The 14,035-nt window shown below is 39.6% G+C and overlaps 1 protein-coding gene across 4 annotated transcripts in view; it reads left to right on the top strand.

Annotated features, from left to right (window-relative positions):
- The first annotated feature begins 8,038 nt into the window (after positions 1-8,038).
- The window catches only part of LOC109211557, a 9,787-nt gene continuing 3,790 nt past the window's right edge, over positions 8,039-14,035 (top strand). The window contains exons 1-5 of one of the 4 annotated variants that reach the window (XM_019375102.1): positions 8,039-8,178; positions 8,400-8,476; positions 9,373-9,735; positions 11,382-11,516; positions 11,595-11,637. In XM_019375102.1, the coding sequence (XP_019230647.1) occupies positions 9,440-9,735; positions 11,382-11,516; positions 11,595-11,637 (474 nt within the window). In that variant the 5' untranslated portion in view covers positions 8,039-8,178; positions 8,400-8,476; positions 9,373-9,439. Of the gene's footprint in view, positions 8,257-8,399; positions 8,477-9,372; positions 9,736-11,381; positions 11,517-11,594; positions 11,638-14,035 lie in introns of all 4 variants that reach the window. The other 3 variants (XM_019375100.1, XM_019375101.1, XM_019375099.1) reach the window with 3 other exon arrangements.

Below are 14,035 nucleotides of genomic sequence, written 5' to 3'. Positions count from 1 at the left end.
CTTCCCCTCGAGATAATTTCAAGCCCTTACCCAATCTCTGGTTTTTTCTAAATCAAATTTCTTTAGTGTCCTAATGCACTTAATCATTAGGTGGCGACTCTTCAATTGCAAACCCAATTCCCAAAAGGAAACGAGTTGTCCGCCCAAATGTCATAAACCCGATTTCGCGAGAAAAAGGGGGCATCGACAGTTACATTGCTTGAAGCCAAAGAGATCACAAATCTTGTTCATCAACCTATTATCGAATGGCTTTCCGTTTTTCGTTATTATGTAACGAGGAATGCCAAAGCGATAAATAATGTTTATTTGGATGAAACTTGCAACATTTTCTTTCTTTACTTCCTTAAGAGCAACAGCCTCAGCCCATTTTGAGAAGTAGTCAGTTGCAGCCAAGATGTATAGGTGCCCACCAGAGGACTTTGGCAGTGGTCCAACAACATCTAATCCCCAAGCGTCAAATGGCCAGGATGCAACAGTCGGGTGCGACACTTCAGGAGGTTGATGAATAAAGTTCGCATGGAACTGACAAGCCTTGCATCTTCGAGCGTAGTCCAAGTAATTTTTTACCATCGTTGGTCAATAATATCCCATCCTTTTTATATGGAAGTGGAGCTTTGGTCCAAGACTGGTGTGACCCATATACCCCAGAATGTGCCTCTTGCAAAGCTTGGAGTGCTTCTTCTTCCCCTAAGTATCACAAGAGTACTCCTTCGAATGACCTTCTGTATAGAGTATCTTTGTAGTAAAGGAAGCGAGGTGCACGACGACGGATTTCAGTCCTTCTCCGCGGATTTTCTGGAAGTATCCCATAGCATAAATAGTCGATAATGGATTGTCTCCATTCTTCTTACTCCATAAACATCGACAAGATGCTTGAGTTCATTTTCTTCACCTTCAACCTCATTTGGCAGCGGTACTACCCATTTTTGGAAGACAGTAACTTGCGCTTGATTAGGCAGGATTAACGATAAAGCTAGGACAACTAAAGATCAGCCTTCTTATTTTCTTTCCGTGGCACATGCTGAATAGTCACATCACCGAGCCACCCCATTAATTTTTTAGCGTAATCATGATATGGGCGTAGTTCAGGTTTCTTGACCTCGTAACTACCTAAAAGCTGATTGACCACTAACTAAGAGTCACCAAAGACTTGCAATTGCAACCGCTTCATTTCGACTGCCATTTCGAGCCCAAGTATTAGTGCTTGATACTCAGCAACATTGTTAGAGCAGAGTTGCATCAACGTAAAAGAGTAGGGCAGAACTTCACCTTGAGAAGTGACAAATACTATACCAGCACTAGCTCTTCCGTGATGTGCAACACCATCAAAGTACTTCTTCCATGGAGGCTGAACATCGATGACCATGGCGTCCTCATCCGGTAGTTCGTCAGTGAGCTCCCAATCATCAGGTATAGGGTGATTTGCCAAGAAGTCTGCTAATGCTTGTCCTTTAATAGTCTTTTGAGGGATGTACACGGTTTCAAATTGTTGAAACTGGAGGTACCACCTTGCTAGTCGAACACTAAGGACAGGTTTTGTCATCACGAACTTGATGGGATTTGCTCTAGAAACCAAACGAAAGACATGAGCTTGAAAGTAGTGCTTCAACTTTTGGATTGAGAAGACTAGCGCCAAACATAACTTTTTAGTTGGCGAATAATTCAGCTCATTTGGTGTCATCATCCTGCTTAAGTAGTAAAGGGAGTTTTCTTTCCCTTCACTATTTTCTCGGGCCAACAGCGCTCCAACAGACCTTTCTTGTGCTGAAATGTATAGTGTCAGCGGCTTTCCAAGTGTAAGGGCTGCCAAAACCGGAGGCTTCATCAAGTAGGATTTAATGCTCTCAAAGGCATTGCTACACGTTTGGTCCCATTTGAAAGGGACACCTTTCTTCATAAGGCGCCTGAATGGTTGGCACCTCCCAGCTAGGTTTGAGATGAATCTCCTAAGGTATGCTAGCTTTCCTTGCAGACTTTTCAATTCATGAATATTGGGGGGCTCAGGCATTTTCAAGATTGCATCTACTTTAGCTTGATCTGTTTCAATCCCTCGATGGCGGACAATGAAACCTAGGAACTTTCCGGAGGTAACTCCAAAGGCGCATTTTAATGGATTCATCCTAAGTTGGTATCTCCGGAGCAACTCAAACACCATTCTCAAGTCTTTCAAGTGGTCGCTTTTCTTTTTTGATTTTACCACCAAGTTATCAACATATCATTCGACATTCTTGTGGAGAAGGTCATCAAAGATATTCTGCATTACTCTTTGGTAAGTAACACCAACGTTCTTCAAGCCAAAAGGCATTACCTTATAGCAATAAATACCCTTGGGGGTACGGACTGCAGTAAGCTCTTCATCTTTTGGCACCATGCGAATTTGGTTATAGCCTGATGAACCGTCCATATATGATATTACCTCGTACCCATAGTAGCATCGATCATCAGCTCTGGAATAGGAAGCAGGAATTCATCTTTTGGACACGCATTGTTGAGATCCCTGAAGTCAACGCACACTCGAATCGGGTCAGTTTTCTTCCTTACAAGGACTATACTTGAAACCCATGTTGGGTATTTAACTTCACGAATAAATCCATCTTCGATAAGTTTGTTAACTTTGGTTTCAATCAAGGGAACCAAATCCGGCCTAAAGCGCCTTTGGGCTTGTTTTACAGGACGAGCACCATTCTTGACGGCAAGGTGATAGACTGCTACTTTAGGGTCCAAGCCAGGCATTTCTTTGTAACTCCAAGCGAAGACATCCCTAAACTACTTGAGTAACTCAATATAAGTGCTTTTTTCATCAACTTCTATTTAAGCACTTAGGTAGGTGGGTCTTGGTTCTTCATCAGTGCCAAGGTTAACTTCTTTTAAGGCATCAATCGTTGCCTTCACCCATTCTTCAAGTTCTGGAGGAGCATCTTTTGCATCTTCATCTTCTTTAGGGTCCCCATCGTTGAAGGATATGTGATAACATGGTAAAACATCGTCCAATCTCCCGTCATCCTCCATTAGAGATAAAACACCATGCTCGCCTTGTGCAGTAACATGATACAAAGAACCCACACTTTCTTCGTCTTCATCACGTTATTTAGTGTAGACCACAATGTATGGCTTCACCTTCAGTACTTCATCACACGAAACCATGACTTTTGTTTGTCGCTTCATTCTAGAAGGAACCAAACATTCTTTAGAGATCTTCTGAATTTTGGGTGAAGCGGGTGTTCTTGTATTTCGATAATTTCTCTGGAACTTATTCCCCTTCTTTAATGGACCCAATCTCTCAAATACGGAAGTTCTCACAGTTGATTTTCCAAGTCGATCAAAGACAGAAGGCATGTTAGAAGTGGCGAATTCGTCTTCTACAGTGATATAACTACTACTCGCCCTTCTTATTGAGATGCGCACTGGTGACAGTTGCTTGTATCTCAAACCTTCACGTGGTTGCCTCGTTGCAGCTTCTAATGGGAGCTTCCCCAACTTTGACGGATCATTTGGATTGTATCCAGCTTTTGCAAATAGCTTGTAAGCGTTAGGGTCAAAACCTTCATCTGTTCGCTTTGTAGGGAGTGCCACATTCTGCAAACAATTTTATGCTACAAACCCTGCAAGCGGCTTCGAGGATAACTTTACTGCCTCAGTTTGTTTTACCGGAAGAGTTAACTCTTTTAGCGTGTTAGTTTGGAGATTAGATGATTCGCCCACGTCTTTCTTCCTTTTAGGGACATATTGGAGCGCGGGACTTACTTTCTTTCCATAAGATGCAATATCCCCTTTATGAGATTTATTCACGTTGGCGTGTACCTCCTCAGTAACAACTTTGTCTTTACCAATAGTCACCTCAGCTCTTTTAGTTATGGGCTCGTCATTCTTGCTTTTCATGCCATCATCAACTTTTGTCTCCTTCACAATGCGGTTCTTCAAGTAGAACTTTGCATCGGCGAAGTGTGACTCTGCCTCGGTGAATGGCTCATCATCAGCAACTATCTTCTTCTCGACTTCACCCTCGTAGTATTTTAAACATTGATGGTAGGTAGATGGAACCACTTTATTCTCATGTATCCAAGGCCTTCCAAGCAAGACATTGTATGTCTTCGCGTCGATTACATGCAGCCATGCACTTGATTGCATATCTTCAATGGTGATTTCCAACCTGATCGTGTCTATGGCTCTTTGCCCCCCTTGGTTGAATCCTTGGATCAACACATGACTTTCTGAGAGTTCGTTCATGGGAATACCAAGTTCTTTCACAGTATGATTTGGCAAAATGTTCACCGAGGATCCTCCATCAACCAAAATTCGATTTACCCTTTCATCACGCATATAGCCAACTAGGTACAATGGGTGATTATGAAGAGTGTCACCTAGCAGAAGATTGTCATTTGTGAGTGTGACTTTTTCCTCACAAGCATTAACTTCTTGAGGAGTGGACTCGATGAGCTTTTCCGAAGATGGTGCCAACGGTAGGTCATCACTCTTTTCTTCCCCTTTATCAGCATTGCAACAAGAGGCCTCAATACCATCACGGGAAATCTTCGTGCGGAACCAAGATGGCAAGAAATACTCCAAGGTCACTGTATGTCGTGGCTTTTGAGGGTGGTGCATCTCCACTTTTTCTTTCTTCAAACACCTAAGTGGATTCTTTTTTGTGGTCTTTTTACCATCATCTTCCTTGTTGGTTGTTCTATTGATTCTTTTCGTGGGCTCCTTTTGTGGCGCCTACGACGAGTCACCAACGTCCAAACTTCATCATCATCAGGTTGATCGTCTGCAACTTTATTGTTCTCCAGTAATTCTTCATTTTTGATTCCTTTTAAACTGCATAACTCATCTAGATTGAATGAGCCAAAGGTGATAGAGACTTGGTTCGCGCTTGCTTTCTCATTTTCAAGCACGATCTTCTTTTCGTGAGCCAACTCCATGACTTGGTCCTTGAAGACAAAGCACTTCTCTAGAGGGTGGCAAGTCGATGGTATTTGCAGTAATTTGGGTCATTTGTTTTCCCAGCTTCATTTGGTCGCTTCATCTCCGGAAGCTCAATGAGATTTGACTCGAGTAGTTCTTCAAAGATAGCTAGCACATCAGAATCCAGAAATGGGTACTCTTTCTCTTGCATTTCTTTTAAAGTCAACTTTCCACTTGGCTTATCTTGAAAAGAAGTGGATTTCATACTCTACTTCTTGCTCACCTTTGTCGTGAACTTCACATGTGACATGTTGATATTCATAGCTCTTTGCTTTCAGACTTGAGTACGAACTTGCCCCACTTCCTGACTTCTTGCTTGTCGTTCGCTTTGCGCGGTTCAAAGATGGGCAACCTTTCATTTCCAGTGGAGGCCACGCTCAACTCCATGTTATGGGCACGAGTTGCAAGTTCTTCAAAAGTGCCAGGCTTGATACCTTGTAAGATGTAGCGCAATCCCCAATGCATGCCTTGGATGCACACCTACCTGAAGCTTCACTAAGATTGTCTTTGCAGTTGAGGCTTGCATTCCTCCAACGATTGATAAAGTCGATAACTGGTTCCCCCTTTCGTTGACGAGTATTTGTAAGTTCTATCATACTCACAGTACGTCTCGTACTATAAAAGCGATTGAGGAACTCTTGCTCTAGTTGATCCCAGCTATCGATAGATCCAGCCTCGAGGTCTGTGTACCAGTCAAAAGCATTTCCTTTTAGCGAGCAGACAAACTGCTTGACGAGGTAATATACATAAGTCCCAGCATTGTTGCATGTTTCAACGAAGCGCGCCACATGTTGTTTTGGATTGCCTTTGCCATCAAACTGTTGAAATTTTGGAGGTTGATAGCTAGCAGGCATCTTCAACATATCGATCCTTGCAGTGTATGACTTTGCATATGAAAGGGAGGATTTGGCAGCAACTTCATATTTGTTCTTAATGGTTCCTTGAATGAACTCCTTCAGTTGATCGATTGGAATCATCCCTTCAGATGAGACATGGATAGCCTTAGTTGATGCTACTTGTCTTGGGGGAGAGTCACTCTCTAGAACTTCTGGGAGATTGCCGGGTGCATGGGTGGATTCTTCTTCCATTAAGATTCCCACACTGTCTGTTAGCTTGTCAATTCTAACCTCTTGATTTTGCATGCATTTGGTCAAGCCAGCGATTGCTTCTGTCAAGTTTGCCAACTGCTCATCCACAGATGAAGTGTTCGTCACCATAGCTTGCATGATTGCTGTGGACGACGGAGAGTAGCATGGATTTTCACACAGACTGATCCTTGATTGGCTCACGCTATGTGGTGTAAGTGGGAAGGATCCGTCACTTGAAGCATCATCATCTTCCTTCACAGTAGAGTGCTTGGATCCGGAGAGGTCAAGCAGAGCAAGAGTTTTCTTGATCTTTTCAGCAACATCGCTTCCTCCTTCAGGTGCGTTTGTGGAAATCTTGCTCCTTTTGAGGATGAAGATCCGAAAATAGGGGTTGATGCGGACGACACTTGGGGTGCTTGTTGTCCTAAAGAGCTTTCTTTGCTCCTCGTAACTTGTTCGAAGCTTCCAAAGGTAACATCGAGGATGCTTTCCACATCAGCGTAGAACCTGGAGTTAGCAGCCTTGGTGGAAGTTGAACCGGAGTTGATTTTCTTTGAAGCCATTTCAATGTTCTTGAACTTTGGTGATTGAAAAGTTGAGATGAGAGGTAGAGATTGTCCCACTGGGCATGCCGGAATTTGTAGACAGTAAATTACGTTGAGAAAATAAAATCAAGACCGAAAAATATCACAACAATCGTAGTATTTTATTTCGAATATTTGAGTGTTACAATCTCTATGAATCCTCTGATTCTTCTTTTCAATAGTAAATAAATTCAAGGGCCTTCGAGCTTGATCTTGAATCTATGTTTGTTGCCACGAACGATGATCTTGTTCTTGAGCTTGAGCTTGATTTCTTGAACTTGACCTTGATTTGTTCTTCGTTCTTGAGCTTGAACTTGATTTGTTCTTCGTTCTTGAGCTTGAATTTGATTGCTTGAAGCTTGAAACTTGTAGAGAAATTTGCGACGTTTGATCCACGAGCTCTTTTTTGCTTCTTGTTATAACTTCTGGTGTCTTTTTTGAGTTATGAAAACCCTTATTTATAGTTGTGGAAGAGAGGAGTCATGATAAGAACAAACTCTTTCCGACCAATCAAATTGAAGTGTGACATGGCCGCATTTGATTGGCCAGAACATGTCACTTGCACACGTGGCGCGATTTCATTGGCCTTTTAGTGTGACTGGGCATGCCTTGTCATTTTAACACGTGGCATGGTCCTATTGGCTCTTCGCTTGACTTGGCGCGCCACATCATTTGACACGTGGCACCAAATTGGGTCTCTAGGAAGATGACATCTTGGGCTTAATGAAGTGGCCTCATCACTTTAGCCCAATTAAATGGGCTAGCCCAATGGATTAAGACTTATTTATTTAATTCATATATATTGGACTTATATAATTAATTCAATTATATTAGCCCATATATTTATTTGGATCAATATATCTTGAATTTAAAATATAGTCCAAATTATTTCATGAATTAAATTTTAATAAAATTTATATGCCTACACAAGGGTCAAATTGACTAATTATGTGCTAAGTTATTTTAATTTTTGAAATAAAATTTACATATTTAAAAACTATCAAAAAGTATTGGTATAAGTCACAATAGCTAAAAAATCAAAATATTTAAAATAACAATAATAATAATAATATACCCCATGTAGTCCCACAAGTGGGGTCTGGGAGGTAGAGTGTATATAGACTTTAGCCCTACCTTTAAGAAGGTAGAGAGACTGTTTTCGGTACACCATCTGACATAGGAAAAAAATATTTGAAAAAAATATGGCTAATAAAATTTCTTATTTGACATCCCAAATAATAATATATTCCTTCTTTATGAAACAAATGGAGTATATATTAATTAATGTAAGTTTTACATTAAAGAAAACCTTAAATTTCAAATTTATAAGAAAATTCTCACTTAATTTGCTTGTGGTAGTTAATCAATAGACTACACTCGCATAGGCGAAGTGGACAGCAGGGCATAATGTTTTTGATCCACAAACCACATCGGCTGCCAAATCGCCAGTAAATAAGGACAGCAGTGACTCCGTCTGTTCGATAGCTCCGTAAAAGTCAGATATTTTGCAGTGAATATGTAGAGATACTGTTGAGAGAATCCAGGTCCGTCCGCTACCCTACTTTTTCCATTGAATCAACACTCATTGCTACCGTCTTTACTCAACTCGCTTCTGCTCAAAAGTATGTAACATTTCTGTATATCTTTACCTAACAGCGGTTTTAGTTCTCCTTATTTCTCGCTTGATTGACTCTTCAAAGTTAAAATCGATTATACCAAATTTTTTAACTGGGATGGTAAAGCAGATTTTTTTTTTCCCGTTTAGATGACAATTGAGGGATTGAAAATGGTAACTGCAGGAGAATTATGAGATGGGTCGTCATAAAAAAATGATGAGATGGGGTATTGGCATTCTATTCCCTTCTACTTGTTTTCGATGTGGATTTTGCTCAAATGAGTGTACGAAACGTAGTCTTTTTTTTTTTAAAAAAATATTTAATTTCCGTTACTTATGTGCTTCTGTACATCTTCGATGGATCGCTTAGTTCTTGGTTTTTGAGGTTTGATTTACTCTTTTTCTCGCAAATAGGGTGCCAATGGCGGGGGCTATGTTCAATTAAATTCCCTTAATCGGAAAATTGTACTGCGCAAAATAGAGTAAAAACAACTTTTTTGGGGGTATATATGAGGTTTTGAATCCCCTTGACATATGTTTCCCTGCTGGTGCATCCCTGGGCTAGCTGTGATAATATCTGTGCGTCTATGCGGTGATAAGGGTCTCTGCTGTTTTCCGACTTTACAGGACGATGAGTTGTGCATCTGAGCTTCCCTTCTTTTCTTCTTATCTTATTAAAAAAAAGGATCCCCTTGACATATGGGAAACTTTAAATCTATCGAACAAGGGGGTACAAAAGTTACTTTAGGTCATACGTCAGCATCCTAATAGTCACATTCTTGCATTTTTCCTGGCTCCGCCACGTTAGGCCGCCATGCTAGATATTGTGATGTGTGTTTATATGCAGACTTGCTTATGATTGCGTGAGCGTGCTAGTAAATGTATGCTCTTTATTTAAAGTTTCATCCAAGTAAGTCAACATTGAAAACCAAAAAAGAATTCCTGTGGTTTTATGCTCATAATACCTTGCATTAGATTCCTCTTTGGATAAATTGAATTTTTCGGATGTAGTCAAACTGTTTGCTTGATTTTGATTTATCTGGTGAGAATTTGTTACTTGGTATCGGTATAGTGAACCAAATAATTTCAGCTTTATATCAAGTCTGAGCCTGTTTTTGTGTAGGAGGAATGTTAAAAAAGGTTGCAGAGGGATAGCGACGTTCTGGCTTGGTCCTTCATAGTTGTTATCAATGCAGGATGTCGGTGTAGTCCGGCATGATAGTACCGCCCTGGGTGGCCACTGCGGTGATCCATTGGATATTGAAAAGCAGAATGCGGAGGCCAGCAATCATGGCTTAGCTACTGAAAATGTGGATCAATCTGTACTCACCATAGTGGTTTCTGCGGGCGAATCACTCAACTCCCAAGCTGCCACTGTAACCACAGACCCAGTTGGGGATATTGCCACTACTGAGAAAATAGCAATTGTAGAGTCTCCTAAGAAGCTTAACTTATCCAGGAATTCTAGTCATCATGAACAATGCAGGTTTCTAGCTCTTCTATTTGTGTAGGGATTAGGTCCTTTTTGCTTATCTCTTTACTGCTTTCTCGTAAGCTAAGTTGCTCCGACACGAGTGCGGGTGTTCAACACAGGTACAGATCTAGAGGTTGGATCCCTTGAAATATAAATTCTAAGATTCGGAGATACGGATTCTAGTATGCATACGGGTGTGGGGACCAGGCTAAAAATAATTCAAAAAAATAAAAAAAAATCTCTAAATTATGAATTTTTTTGTGGAATACTTACGTATAGCTTGTAATATGTGGATTTCTTTTTAATCTTAAGTTGTAGATAAGTAAAGGATTGACATCCTAGATATAGAATGCTATTTTCTTCAAATTTACCCTAGTTTTAGTTTTGATTTCGGGAATCAAATTGCATCTTGTCTCGAATTTTTCCGTCCGTCGTGGTCCAAGTACCCAATCTTGTTTGACCAGATCCGGTGCGGATCCCATGCCCACATCCATACTAGTGTCGTGTCGATACGGGTGCGGCACCTAAATTGCCATGTTAGAGCAATTTAGCTCGTAGGCACCGTGTAAATTAGTTATGAGACCCTTTATTTTTCAAACTTTTGATCCTTATTGAACCCTTCTTATGTGCTTTGTCTGCATTGGTATCTAATCTAGATACTGAATAAACCACCCCCCCCCCCCCCCCCTATAAAAAAAAAAATTATTGTCGAGAACTTCTGTTTGGATGATCTTTTGTTCTACCAAGATTTAGCCCCTTTTTTTTTTTTTTTTTTTTGTAAAAAGGTTTATTGCTGTAATCATGTCCGAAGTTGCTTACCGATCAATAACGCATCAACCTTATGTTCGATGATGGTATCTAGATAAAATAACCATAAGAGAAGTACCCATACCTTTTTTTTTCTTTTTCCATTTTGACACTATGACCTTTATTTCTTGCTAGGATTTAGCTCTCAAGAGCTGTTGTGATTTTGATGTGTTGCTATAATCATGGTCAAAGTTGTGGTAGTGCTCATTATCATTTCACTTCTGTGTAATTGAATGGTAGAGTGTGACACATAAACTATCAAGGGACTAAAAATTGAAAGGGAAATCGGAGTGCTTACAGGATTTATATTTGAATTAATGTCCACCTTATTTAAAATAAAGAATTAAGTTGATGTCCATAACTAACTTAATATAGGCTAGCAAATCCTAGTTGATTAACTCTATGAGATTTGCAAAAAAAGACCTTTTGAGATAGTCTTTTTTTTCTTCTTCTTTTAATATATTTTTAGTACTTTGCCAAGGGTCTATCGGAAACAACCTCTCTACCTCACACAAGGTAGGGATAAGGTTTGCATACACCCCACCCTCCCTAGACTCCATTTGTGGGATCACACTGGGTATGTTGCTGTTATATTTGTAGTACTTTATGGATTGCTAGTTGGTATTCTTTCAGATCTTGCTGCAGCGAAATGACCATTTATTTTCATTTAATATAGAGTGTGCCAATCTTTGTAAGTTTTATTCATAATTTTTGATGTGCATATTCAGAGTATCAGTCTTTGAATATAAAGAACGAGGCTTAGGTACATTGAAAAGTCTCTGAAGCAGCTTTTTAGAATATAAAGAACGAGGCTCTGGTCTAGTTTTGAAATTCTTTATGATGTTTTGCAGAGTATGTCAAGAGGAAAAGGAAGAAGAGTTGATCGATCTTGGATGCCACTGTCGTGGTGGATTGGCAAAAGCACATCAGTCATGCATTGAAACATGGTTCAATACTAGAGGTTCAAATAAATGCGAAATATGCCAGTAAGTGATAGACTAAGTGCATGCTAATTTTGTTTTTCCTTATACAGTATATTGATGTAGGTTTTCCATTTTATGCAGGCAAGTAGCTGCAAATGTGTCACCTCCAGAGTCTCATGCACCTGTAAGTATCTGTCTTTGTTTGGATAACAATGATTTTAGATGAGTGCGAAACGATTGGATCTCTTTAAACTTTGGTTATGCATGCTTTTGGCTCTCTATTTGAGGTTGCTGCTGGGTGCTTCAGCATTCAAGCTAGACTGCTTTTTGAAGCATGAACATCCTTCTGGCGTTTCAGCTCATAGGTTTTTGAACTTGAGCATTTGGCTGCACCTGCCTCCCTTGAGTGCTTTTTGTGGTTGATTAAGTAGGAGCGAATGGAGAATATACTTTTTGAACCATCAGTATGAGAAAGACCACTTTGGCTAGTGGCAATACTATGTCACTTCCCAGAATGTTGTGTGACTAGAATGGAATAGATAAAGAACACTTGATAAATTAGTGAAACACGAAGAAAATACACAGCATATGCAGATAATCGTTATTCCCTTCCACAAATAGTTGATTCTGGTAATTAAATACCATTTAGAGTTGATGTTTAATCTCTTACAACATTATGCATCTTTATAAAAAAGAACCAACTTCAAATTGTTTTAACACTATAATGGACAAGATAAGAACTGATAAATTTGTAAATGAGGAAGAATATGCACCAATACAAACAGTTAGTAGTTATTCCCTTTTATTGAACACAGCTCACATGTAAGAGGTATACGAAAAAGTGAAAAACCTACACAAATATGTGGTTCTCTACAAAAAAAACACCCGATCTTCTGTACGTAAGGAAACCTCATAGGTGCACCAAAAAGAAATACCCAACCAAGCAAGTTTTGAGAGAACTCCTACTCTGAACATGGTCGTTGGCTATGAAGAAGCGAGGTTCCTTTCCTCTATCAACCTTTCGACAGACACCACCCAACTCCAGTACTAGCGAGGCTAAAGTCTCTTTGAAGGACAAATCTCCAGCTTTCTTAATTCTAAAGATAGGAGCTTCTCTCTCTTGGGATTCATTTTTCAAAATATTTCTCTTACAATATCTGTGAGTCAAGCAATTGGAAATGTCCGTTTGAGATTGTTTATGGCAAACGACCAATCAATCCTTTAGACCTTCTCGCATTGCCAACCACTCGCGAGTTTGGTGCTACTACTGAGGAAAGAGCCAAGGAGATCATGAAGTTTCACGATGAAGCTCGAAATAATGTTGTTCCGCATAACACTCGCCATGAAAAGCAAGCCAACAAGCACAAAGAAGCATGTTATTTTCAATGAAGGAGAATGGGCATGTATTCACTTAACTAAAGAACACTTTTCTGAGTCTCGCAACAAGTTATATCCTCGAGCAGATGTCCCTTTTCGAATCTTGAAGCGTATTAACGATAATGCCTATAAGATCGAACTACCTGTACACTATAGAGTATCTACTACTTTAAATGTTGTTAATCTGTCTCTTTACTACGAAAAGCATAAAGGAGACTCGTAGCATGAAAGCAAGCCTCTTCCAACCCCGGAAGAATGACACGGGCTTAGCACCTAATGATGCAAAGCTTATGACATGATGATTCAACAGCTTGTCATCATTTATCTTTATACTTGTCATATCTTTTAGCTATCGTCTTTATCTTCTAGCTTACCACTACTTTGTCATCTAGTGGGTTCATTTGCTCACATTGATTAGTAACCAAAACATCTTAGACTTAGTAGCCTATAAATAGGTCTTGAAGCCTTAATGTAGGCCATTTTGTATTTAATAAATCTATTGTATGACTTTTGTGCTTTAGTTTGCTTCTTTCAAGAGAGTGTGTTTCCTCTTAAAAAGTGAGTTATCCTTGGAAATAGCCAAGTAGCCAACCAAGGTGGCCTCTTTTTCGATTATCATTTCCTAACCTTGTCAATACTGGCACACGTCAATGATTTGGCGTCAACCAACTTTTGTAAGCCATGTCCCTCTTATAAGTTTGCATTAAGGGACATGTTCTCCACTGAGTTCCAAAGTTGGAAATAACTGATTTCTCAAAGAAAAAAATTAAAAAAAAATTTCACATTAGTTCAGTGAATAGTGGTAGTCTTCTTATGTTGTTTTGAGCAATTCTCACTACATGAGCTAGATGTTGGAGTTGAGTTAGTCCCAAGGTACATTAACATAGTAATTTCATTTATTCCCTTTTTAGATTTTGTGGCTCCAAGTTACTTTCTTGATAAGTCAAGTAAATTTCTTTAAAATATATCGTGTCAATAGTATGTAGAAATTGGTTGGCTCATCCACAATCCTCTTACGTGTTAGGGTAAATATGTATACATCTGGATTCTCTCTTTATAGCAGAACCAAGTTTCTCCGCCACAAAGTAATTCTTGATTCCTAGTCATTTATCCTAGTCCAAATGTTTTGTATTTATATGCTTTCTACCATGGTTATGAATAAAAAGGCTGAGTTGATTATGTTGTGTTGATCTCTTATTTGGGGG

Source organism: Nicotiana attenuata, unplaced genomic scaffold, assembly GCF_001879085.1.
Source record: "Nicotiana attenuata strain UT unplaced genomic scaffold, NIATTr2, whole genome shotgun sequence".
NCBI lineage: Eukaryota > Viridiplantae > Streptophyta > Magnoliopsida > Solanales > Solanaceae > Nicotiana > Nicotiana attenuata.
The sequence above is the reverse complement of the archived record's forward strand: the minus strand, read 5'-3'. Positions and strand labels throughout refer to the sequence as shown.